This window comes from Humulus lupulus, chromosome 2, assembly GCF_963169125.1.
Source record: "Humulus lupulus chromosome 2, drHumLupu1.1, whole genome shotgun sequence".
Lineage (NCBI taxonomy): Eukaryota > Viridiplantae > Streptophyta > Magnoliopsida > Rosales > Cannabaceae > Humulus > Humulus lupulus.
Genome location: NC_084794.1, coordinates 225,956,746 through 225,968,446, shown reverse-complemented (window position 1 = coordinate 225,968,446; position 11,701 = coordinate 225,956,746). Strand labels below are relative to the sequence as shown.

General features: G+C 32.9%; 1 protein-coding gene across 1 annotated transcript; it reads right to left on the bottom strand.

Annotated features, from left to right (window-relative positions):
* On the bottom strand, window positions 1-700 carry LOC133815225 (putative receptor-like protein kinase At3g47110). The gene is made up of 2 exons (XM_062248081.1): window positions 580-700; window positions 1-296 (listed from the first exon to the last, which is right to left on the bottom strand). The coding sequence occupies exons 1-2, from the start codon at window positions 698-700 to the stop codon at window positions 1-3; spliced, it is 417 nt and encodes a 138-aa protein (XP_062104065.1).
* Between the last annotated feature and the right edge of the window lie 11,001 nt (window positions 701-11,701).

The window sequence follows — 11,701 nt, the reverse complement described above, 5'->3', positions numbered from 1 at the left end:
TCATTGATGAGGGTTGTCTTCTGTGCATGACAATGCCACATGAAGCAAACTACTGCAACATTCCTCAAGCCTCTCTACACTGCCAACTAAGCCTTCTATGGTGGCCTGCTTTTTTAGAGTGATGTCAATAATATCAGAAATGTTGTTTGGGCAGCAAGAAAGTACCCATTTCCTCAGATCAAGCCCATCTTGAAACAAACTACTTGTGGGTCTCTTTCTGGATATCATCTCAAGAAGAATTACACCAAAGCTATATACATCTCCTTTAACTGATACTTCAATCCCCTGTCCATATTCTGTTTCACATTGCAACTCAAATTGTTACATTATCACAGTATTCTTTATTATAAGTTTTTTTTGACTAAAAACAAATGCTCCATGCTTAAATAAAATGCTACTGATCTAAATAATCCTAATTTATAAGAAAAGCATACTTGAGTTATAAAGGATACAGTTAACGGTGTACCTGGGGGAATATAACCAATTGACATAGGGGTGTCCGATGATTGATAGATGTTCCTATCTCCTCAAGAAAAAAAGCAACATCATCATCATTACTAATCAAAGATGGAGGAATACCTTTACTTCCAAAATGATAGATTACATTTAAGTCAAGATCAATACGAGACTTGTCAGCTCCGATTAAAGTATACAATTGATCAACAAGACTATTGTAAGTGATAGTCTTTGGCACCTTCATACCCTTGCTTTGTTTAGCACTAAATGACCAAACTTCGTTCAAAACTTGTTCCCACGATCCATTATATAACACCACAATATTTATATGTGTTTGACCTGTACAACATATGACAAAAGGTTCAAAATCCAAAGGTTATTAGGTAAAACTAGCCAAAAGAAATAAGAAATAAATGTGTGAAGCAAGCATGTGTGAACCAAGTGTGAAACATGTGTGAACCGTGTGTGAACTGTGTGTGAACCCAGTGTGAAGTATGTGTGAACCAAGTGTGAATCATATGTGAACCAAATGCGAATTATGTGTTAAGTACTCGTGAACCAAGTCTGAACCAAGTATGAATCATGTGTGAACAAAGTGTGAATAATGTGTGAACAAAGTGTGAACGCAGTGACCTAAATCGCGAAAATGTGAACCAAGTGTGAACAAAGTGTGAACACAGTGACCTAAATCGCGAAAATCATTCGAAAATTCGTCATCTCAACATAAAATGATTTCTTTTCACAGATTTTTTAGTGTATGGTAGTTCCAAAATTCCATTTAAACTATTACACAAGACACCCATAACCTATAAATAAATAAAAACTTACTCATTATCAAATCAAATGTTCAAACTTCTTCAAGTTTGTGAGAATCTTCAATCTTCTTCAACTTGGGTGAGAAGAAAAAAAAAATTATGATAGATTACATCATTTTCCAAAGCTTCGTGAGAAGAAAATTTGTGATGATTCTCTTTGATGATGATTTGAGAGAGAGGGAGAAGGAAGAGTGTTTATTCTCTTTATGAGAGAGAAGGAAGAGAGAGAAGGGGCTGAAGACGAAATGGGAAGGGAAAAAATGGGAGGAAGAAGCCTAATGTTAATAAGGGTAAGCTAGTCTTTTCACATGGGTATAAGGTTAAAAATATGAGAAACATTAATATAGGGTTGGAGTTAGTATTACCCTATAAAATAGGGTCATTTCATGGAGTTCCCCAAAAGACTTTTACACAACAATTTTAATCTCTGTTTTTTTTTTTTTTAAAAAGGCAATTTTTATTCGCATACAACAAAAGCTAAGAAAATACCAAACATGAAAAAATATATATATACATGGTATACATTATTAATGCCTTAAATCAAGGACATATTATATATATAAAATGATATCAAATAAATATAAAATATAAAATCAACCATATTAATTACATGTTATTAAAAAAATATATGCACATTTCATGATAAAAACAGAAAAAAAAAAGTTTTATAGGTTGACGAAACGTACATCAATAAACAATGTTGTTGTTTTTCGATATATACATTTATGTGGATATGAATAATTAATTTAACTAGTATGTTTATTAAGTGTCGAACTCAAAAATTGTGCTCAGCGAAGGGATTGAACAAAAAATTAATTCAAAATTAATACATTTTAATACTAAATTTATCTTTGCAAATATTCATGTGTATGTTCATTTAAAAAAACATTGTCATTCCTTAAAAAAACATTGTCATAAGAATAAATTAAAATTTGCATTTTTTTGTCAAAAATATAAAATAAAATTTGCATTTAAGAATATTCATGTTTTGAAATCATGCTTACTTTACTGTCAAGATATAAAGAAATGTATATTTCAATGTACACAAGTAAACAATTTATTAAATTTCTATTTCATTTTACAGGGTAAATATTACTATCTATGCGTAATAGTGTGTCCTATTACAAAAAAAAATACTAGTATTATTCACTTTTTCAATTTGGTGCTAAACATTCATGGAATACCAAATATACCCCTCTCATTTTTCTCCCCAAATCTCTCACTCTCTCTCTCTCTGTTGATTCTCTCTCTCGAGCCCGAAGAAGAAAATTCACAAAATTCCACACCCAAAATCCATATATCTACCCATTTACCTTGGATTTCCAACTGCATCTCGGCGACAACACTCCGGCGCTCCTCCACTTACAGAGCTCCTCCCGTCGACAGTGAAAACCGAGACCCACAATCGATAGTGCAGAGCTCCTCCTCCACCACAACTTCAAATCAAACAAAGAGCCTCCATTGAACCACCTCACAGTCGATTTTAAGGTAAAATCATGAACCCTCATCCATTTTTGTAGGTAAAATCATGTTTATTCGAGATATGTGGAATGGGTATGGAAATTCAAAGGTTTGGGGTTTTCTCTGGTTTTTTCGATTTTGTTCGATGGGTTTGATGCAAGCTCAATTAGATATACACATTAGGTTTACATTGAGCTCTATTAGAGCTCGATAGGGATCGATGTTAGCTTGATGAACTCGATGGGGTTCGATAGAAGCTCAAGATGAGCTCGATGGGAGCCATATGAGTCAATCTCGATGGGGTTGATATAGTTAAGCTCGATATGGCTTGATATTAGCTCGATATAAGATCGATGGTAACCAAAAAGATCAGTTTCAATAGTGGCTCGATGACAGTTCGATAGAGGCTCGATGTATAGCTCGATAACAATTCGATATAAGAAAGTTGACAGTGTTTATTTCATATTTTGATGAAATTTTTTGAATTATTTCCCGATTCTGTTTTCTTACCAATTGTTTTCATTTGTTGTTGCAGATGCCTAAGTTGCTTGTTCCGTTTGTAGATCACTTTCTTGGTTGAGTCACATATCGAGGTAGTAGCACTTTAAATCACATTAAGACTAGGTTTGTGGACCTCGGGCTAATAGAAAGGTCTAAGGAATCCTATTCAAGCAACTCTTTTTGGCTTCAAAGTTTAATTTCTTAGGAGTTTTTGTGCATTAGCTGCTTTTGAGGAAAATTGCCAGTAATAAAGAAGATGAGGTGCATTTATTTTTTAGGTCGAAGTCTTGTAGATTCGACACGTGAGAGTTTGCCTTGGTGACGGGGTTGAATTTCAGTACCTTCCCGTCACCAGAAGAGTTGGAGAAGCGTAATCTCATCGACCACTTGATAAAAGAGTATTTCAATGATGTTGAGAAAGTAAAGCTCTCACAGGTGGACAATGCTTTCAAGACTTGTACTGCTGTGGAAGATGTGTACAAGCTTGGTCTATGTTTGTTGGTTGAGGGGGTTTGATAAGTTCGATTTTGATCACATATTTTTAATTTATTTAGGCTTAGAAATTGTTAGTTTTTAGTCATTTTAATGATTTTAATTTTGTTTTTGGTAATGTGTGAGTTTGGGTTTAAAAAGAATTTTAAGAGTAAAAATACACATTTATTAATATAAAAATAAATTAAGTTTGAATCAATATTTCTGACGTTAATTAAAAATATATTTTTTTTTATTTGGAAATATTTAATTTTGATTTGATTTATTTGGTTTTATAGGAAAATGTGTATTTTTATGAAGAAAATAAAGTATTGAAATGTGAACAAGAGTCTAGGACAAAGCTGGAACTGAAACTTCAGAAGCGATTTTAAGACTTTTCCAGCCATATTTTGAAAATTCTTTAATAAATAAAAGTTGTATATATTTTTCTAAGCTTTGCAAAACGTATTGAATCGTCCAAATCAGAGTTATATCAAGTGAGATATGGCCAAAATATGATTAGTTGCATGGAAAAATTTAGTTTCTTGAGGAATACAAAAATATCTGATTTAAAGTCCAATTTCGCAACCAACAAGCATATATTTTTACTCCAAATTCGAAAATTGGAGATACCACAATAATATTAAAAGAAAATTAATATCTATTAGTTTTAGTTTAAGTGTTAAATTTTAAATTTTATTTTGATGTTTTAATTAGTATGAGACTATTATAAATAGATGTCTGTCTCTATTTGAAAACACACTATCTATTCTCTATTTTAGAGAGACATTCTCTTATACTCTTTTTCTTTTAGTAATCTTAGTTTTTATTTATTGCTTTTGCTTATTGTTAAGAGTGATTTCAAAGCTCTAAATATGATTTATTGGTTTTAATAATTTTCATTGATCTTCAATTCTCTTATATTAAATTGCTTCTATTTTTCTATTTGAATGTCAAGGATCTTGTAAAATCTTGTTTAGACGGCCGGTAATTAGGGTTTCGCATTATTCTACTATCATCTTAGAATTGTTATTCACCTAATAGCTTAGGATTCTAAGTAGAGTGATAAATTGCAATTAAGGTATTGTGACATGTATTTTAATTGTGATGAAAAATAGATACTAAGTTAAATGAATTGCATGCTTAATGAATTTATTGCCTAGATTAACTTGTTTCCATAGAGTGTAATGCGTTTTCTAGGTTAAATAGATCGCATGCTTAATGAGTTTATTGCTTGGTAAAAATGGTTAATTAAGAGCGCTTAGCTTTAATTACTTATAATAAGGAAACTGAGATAATTGACTGCTTAAGTGTTATCTGGGGGGTTGATAGTTTAATTGGGAATATAGATCAATGCTATTATTGAAATGCTTGAATGAGTATTTAGTGGTAGAGAATGACCTCTTAACTATTTTAACTATTAACTTTATTTTTAATTATTTTTATTTTCAAAAACCCCTTCTTTATTAACTTTTTGTCTTTTGAATAATAAATTGAATAGTAGTCCCCGTGGGTTCGACCCTTATTTACCACTATACTAAAGTAGTGGGTATAAGGAATTAATAAAATCAATAATTAAATTTGGTACAGTTAACGACACCCATCAAATTTTTGGCGCCATTTCCGGGGACTATTTTATTTAATTTGTTATTCGTTTTTTTCCTTTTCACTAACTTGGTCTATTAGTTGTGGTTTATGTTTTTAGGACTTTCATAGAATTCAGTTGGAGACACAACGATGTACTATCAATCGTTTTTCAATTCATTCAATGTCTCACAAGAAACAAATAGATATGACCCAACATAATAACCACATGAGCAAGATTCAGTAGAGCTAACGACGTTAAACAAAGCATTTGCGGGAGTTTTTCTTACCCTTATATTTTTATCTTGCATTGATTTTTATTTAATTTGTGCCTTGAGGACAATGCTTATATTAAGTGTGGGGGGAGAAAAATTGTCATATTATATATATTTTTTAGTTTAAAAAAAGCATGGTTAAGTTGGAAGTAATTAGTGTATGATAAGATTTTTGGAGTGTGATTTGTAACGCTCCAAACTCCAGGGACCGTTACGGTGTGCCTTGTAAACAGTGCTAAACTCGCTAATCGAGTCATTTGGCCAAAAACGTGATCTAGGTATGATTAGCGATTTAGGGATGAAACATTTTGGTTAGGTTGTAACGTTTCACTAGAACGTTTAATATATACATTGGGATCCCGAAAATAAAGTTTCAGAGTTTATTACAGAAAATATTTACAACAGGCCGTTCTAAGCGGCAAAACAAGGTTCAACCCTAGTTCCACTTTAAACCTCGGCCGTGGCGGACGAGCAGCTGCATATGTACACATCATCACCTAAGCTCTCCAACTCAAGGATGGTCCAGCTTCCTCTTGCCTTTACCTGCACCACATAGCACCCGTGAGCCAAAGCCCAGCAAGAAAACACAATAAGCGTGACATAGTCTCAACAACGATCATAATAACCATTCAGGACTATCAGTCCAAGCAAATAGGTGACAATAGCCAAAAGTCACAATAATGAGCATCGCTCCTTCTAGCCATGTGACGATAGGGTCACCAGGGCTTAACTGACAAGTGATCCTTTCGTAAGTTTGATTAGGACAGGTGCATGGTGAATGGTCACCAACATAACCTTCCTCCTAACCCTAGAGTCGTGCTATAGACAACGTCCCTTGGCCATGTGACAAACAGCCACCGGGGTCATATACCTTGGCCATAAACATCTGGTCATAGACCAGGCAAGCGCTTAGAGTTCTCATTGACCTTCCGGTCGATCCAGCATTAATACCCCATATGAGTCATTCAATGCCGACCTCGATTAGATCTAATCTTTAATCGGCCCGGCGTTCACAACGCTCTGCCACTTCTGACCCTTGGGTCGGTAAAACGCGACCAGTGCTCAGCCCGTGGTGAACTTAACTAATGAGTCACAGCTTCACAGACGGATCTGACACCATTGTCGATTCTGACTAATAAGTCAGCGCCATACACAGGTAAGCCATGCCACGAAACATATATCACATGCCCAATATCCATAGACAAGGTATTTAGCATGCTTTCTAACAGATGCCAGTACAATTAGGACCATATACAATCACAGAGGCTCAAGCTCTGAACAATGTCATACCCAGTATACAAAGCAAGTCTTAACCACATGTTTCTCAAGCATCATATGCAATATATCCAGCAATCCAACATGCACCAATAACAGCCATGCATGTCACGTATAATAGTCAACCAACATGCATCAAGAATAGCCATGCATGTCATACATAATAATCAACCAACATGCATCATTAATAGCCATGCATGTCACATATACACAGGGTGCAGTTTTCTTACCTCAGATTTGAGCTAGAACGATTAAGAGAACGACCCTTGAGAACGATCAACTTTTAGTCCTTTAGCGGTCACCTAGTCATAACCAAATATAAGGTATCATCAATAAAAATGATCACTGAGGGTTCCCAAACCAAAACCCAGCCCCCGAGACAACAAATACTACTCAACCGGGTACTAGGTCCAACCCCGAGGCCTATGGTTTGAATCCCCAAGCTAAAAACCACATTTTAGAAAAATTGGCCTTAAGGGCCGCGACGCTCCCCTGCTGCGCCGCGGCGCTCAGCCCAGACCAGCAACCGACCAAACACGAACCAGTTTTTCCCCTGTGCGATATCTTCTCAAACCAATCCTTTAAACCTTCATAAAACCTCATCCTAACATACAATTAAAACCCTAGACAACACCCATACCCTCCCCTCATCAAAACCCAATCTTATAATCCATCAAAACCCCTTTGAATCCAAACTTCTAACAAGAATCAAAAGCTGAAAACCAAAGCTTGAAAATAGAGCATCACCTGAAGTAAGTGACTAGAACTCACATTGGAACCAGTTTGAACCTTCCTTAATAGCTAAACCAGGTCCTCAACTTCAGCCCTTTGAATTCCTAGCTCAAAACCTCAAGATGGCCTCAAGAACACCAAGGGAGATAATGGAGAAAATTGTGTACGGGAAGGGAGAAGAAATGGCTCTGTTTTATTCTGTTCTTCTACAGCCCTCCTAAGTTATATATATCCTTAGGGTCAAAAGACCATAATGCCCCTAAGCCAAATAAACCCCTCTAAAAGCTTCCGAGGGTAAAACCGTCCTTTCCCGTTTATCTCGTTAATTATAATTAACGCTCTATAATTCCCACTATTCTCAATATTCCCAAATACCAATAAATCATATCCCATTACCCTTTAATTCCCGGTAATGCTCTAATCATCAATTCCACCCCGAGACTCACCCCGAGCCCCGAACTAAACCCATTATGACTAGACCGAACACTTGCATCTCATGATCGTCTCATGTCGATAAGCTCGAACCAATCCACCTTATAATGTGGCTATATTAATTAATCACAATCATGCACCCAAAATATTCAATTACGCCCACAGTGGCCAAATTACCAAAATACCCTCACAATAATAAATTCTCCCATATGCATGCATCCACCATCATATAATAATATAATTCACGTAAACATGCATATAATCATTAAATACTATAATAAATCAATTATGGCCCTCCCGGCCTCCTAATCAAGGTCCTAAACCTTATTAGGAAATTTGGGGCATTACATGATTGATATGATTTTAGGAGAATAATAGATTTTGGATGAATTGTGTGCTTGACTTTTGTTTTGATTACTTCTTAGATTTGATTCTTAATTTTTAAATTTGTACATAATTGAATTTACTAAGTTGCTAGTACTTAGAGAGATTTATGTTGGGGTTTTATGCCCTAATTAAAACCCAAATTCTTTGTAATCCCATTTATTATCAATAAAAGAATAGAAATCATTTTTTGACTTGGTCAATCACTTTGCTCACATGTTTTATTTTCATGATTATTTATTTAATATAAACTTCTATTAAATCCCGAGCATATAGCTAATCTTATTTATAGTGACGTAATCACAGTGGAATATAAATATGATTGTATGTTCAAAATAAGTTAGTCCTAAGATTAGTCAGTGCACAGGATTTACACTGACTTGTCAATCTACAATATGATCTACTTACACATTACAGTGTTATGTTCTTTCCAAAACATTAGCAAAGTAGATAAGATCGGATGTATTTGTTACACCGGACAAGACCGATATTGACAGTTGATAAGATAAGTAAACATACAGTTATTATCTATTCTAGTCATATCATATAGTTGACCATAGGTCAATTCAATCTCAATTCTGAGTGGTCAGTATTCTAACTGATTGTATTATTTGAGTTCTTTGACTTGTTTGTTACCAGCTTACCCTACGCCCTAGCCCATAGCATCTTGGGAACTCGGTAGTATAATTGAGTGGGAGTGTTAATCATAGATATGAACATCTATAGCTTTTGATGTAGAAGTGAAATGTTGGTTTCCTTTTAGTTTGGTTCAAGGTGTTAAATGATAGAGATCTCATTTCAGTAATTAAATTAGTTTACTGAAATATTATTTACAAGGAACTAAGTGTTTTAAGGATAAAATACAATGAGGGGTAAAACAGTATTTTAGTCCTATCTCATTGTAGTCCATCTATAGAGGATTGAGTGACAATTATAGTTGTAACAATGGATAATTAATAGCGTATCTATATTTGTTATAGAGCGTTCTATGAATTCAAGAGTGCAATTCCAAGTCTATAGTGGAGTCACGAGGAATTAATAAGTTAGTAAATTTATTTGTTAGATTTATGATAACTTATTGGAGCTTGATTTCATAGGCCCATGGTCCCCATTGTACCTTGGATAAAATCATCTAGATAGTCTCAATTAATTGATTTAATTATCAATTAGAATTATCAAAGTTGACCAGATCAATTTTGGATAGTTTCACAGAGTTATGTAATTTTGAAAAGAAAAGAGAAATCATGACATATTTATTAATTAAGATAAATTGGTATCTAAATTAATAAATAAGTGTAAATCAAGGTTCAAATTATAAATAATTAATTTGATAAAGGATTTAAATGATTATTTAATTAATTAAATCAATAGAAAATAATATAGGCCTTGTTTTTAAGTCCAATGGGCTTATAATCAAATGGGAAATTTCACGGGCCTAAAGCCCATGATAATTTCGACCTAGGGCTTTAAAATGACTATTATTTTATTGATTTTTAATTAAATTAAATGGCCTAATTGAGTCTATAAAATGAGTGCATAGAGAGAAGTCATTAGTTAAGATTTCTGAGACGACAGATAAGTTTAATCACTGATTTTCTAATAGTTTTAGATACTCTCTAAACACAAGTCCTTTTCTAAGTCTCTTTGTTATTTTCTCTTATTCTCTCTATATCTATCTCATGTGTTGAGAATTGCCCACACTAGTCTAGGTGATTCTAAGGATACATTGGAAGACTGTAAAGAAAATAGAAGTTCGGTTCAGTTTCTTGATAATACTCTACGACAGAGATGATACAAGAGTTAGAGAAACTGAAGGAAGGACTCTTTCATTCCGCTGCGTATACTGTAAGTATTCTTGTCTTTGTTTCTCTTTGAATTCAATTTTAGAAACATGTTCTAGGTTATCTCATATTAATTTGTTTAATATTAGATCTACATGAAAATAAATAAAGATCCTATATAAGTTTCCTAACAATTTATGCATGCTAAGATAATATTTTTGTTTAGTCTCTACCACTCTAGAACTTATTAGATGATCATTTGAGGCGAAATTTATAAGTTACATATGATTACAAATATGATTTAGGCAATTTCTTTGGAGCAGTTGAGCCTTTCAAACCTACCTTATTTATTTATCCCCTAGTTACCAATTTTGAGCTTTATTGATATCCTTTTGTTTTTCTTATTTTACCCTTATACATGAGCCTTATGGAAAAAAAATATATCCTTATCTTTAAACCCGTAACACCATAGATATAGTGATTGATTGTTATTTGTTGTGAAGGAGTTGTAAAGATGGAAAGTATTGAAATTAAGGTTTTGTATTGGGGTTATGCTATAAATGTATAAAATCCACTATTCCTCTAGAAAAAAAATTTGCAAGATGAAAAAAAAAAGAAATTCAATGAAAAAAAGAAAGAAAGAAAGAAAAAAAAATACTTGCAATAATTCAAGTGTGGGGGAAATAGTGAGATTTATGTTTGAAAAAAAAATAGAAGAAGAGAAAAGTAAATCTTTTGTTAATTGTTAGGGAATATTTGTAAGGGTTTAAAGTAGAAAAAATTGTATGCTATGGTGTGATTTGAACCTAAATTGTCTTTCTCATCTACCGTTAACCTTAGTCATACATTATAATCCTAATAAGTCCTATTGATCCTTTGATTAAGTGTACTTACATTAGTGGAGAATGATTTGGTAATAAGCCTATGGAGTGGATATTCTTAATAATAAATCTATATATTTGAGACACTTTTAATTAGTTTTGGCATGTATAAATTGATTTGGGTGCAAGTGATATAGTGAATTTAATTGTGCACATACATACAAGAATTGGGTTTAAGAGGTAATCATACTTAAGTTGAAATTCTAAGGATTGTGAATCTAGATTTTTCTTGGAATTATATATTTATGCAATCTTTGAGACGAATATTATTTTTGACAAGACCATGACTTTATATTTTTATTGTTTGCGTTTAGTTTAGTTTTAGTTTTTGTGTTTGCTAAGGGATTACCAAAATCTAAGTGTGGGGGAATTTGATAAGTTCAATTTTGATCATATATTTTTAATTTCTTTAGGCTTAGAAATTGTTAGTTTTTAGTTATTTTAATGATTTTAATTTTATTTTTGGCATTTTGTGAGTTTGGGTTTAAAAGGAATTTTAAGAGTAAAAATACACATTTATTAATATAAAAATAAATTAAGTTTGAATCAATATTTCTAAATTTAATTAAATATATATTTTTTATTTGGAAATATTTAATTTTTACTTTATTTATTTGGTTTTATAGGAAATTGTGTATTTTTATGAAGAAAAT

Coding starts and splice junctions, on each gene's coding strand:
- LOC133815225 (XM_062248081.1), bottom strand. CDS start 700: ATGAAGGTGCCAAAGACTATCACTTACAATAGTCTTGTTGATCAATTG. Junction 297..579: donor CTATCATTTTGGAAGTAAAG/GTATTCCTCCAT, acceptor AATGTGAAACAG/AATATGGACAGGGGATTGAA.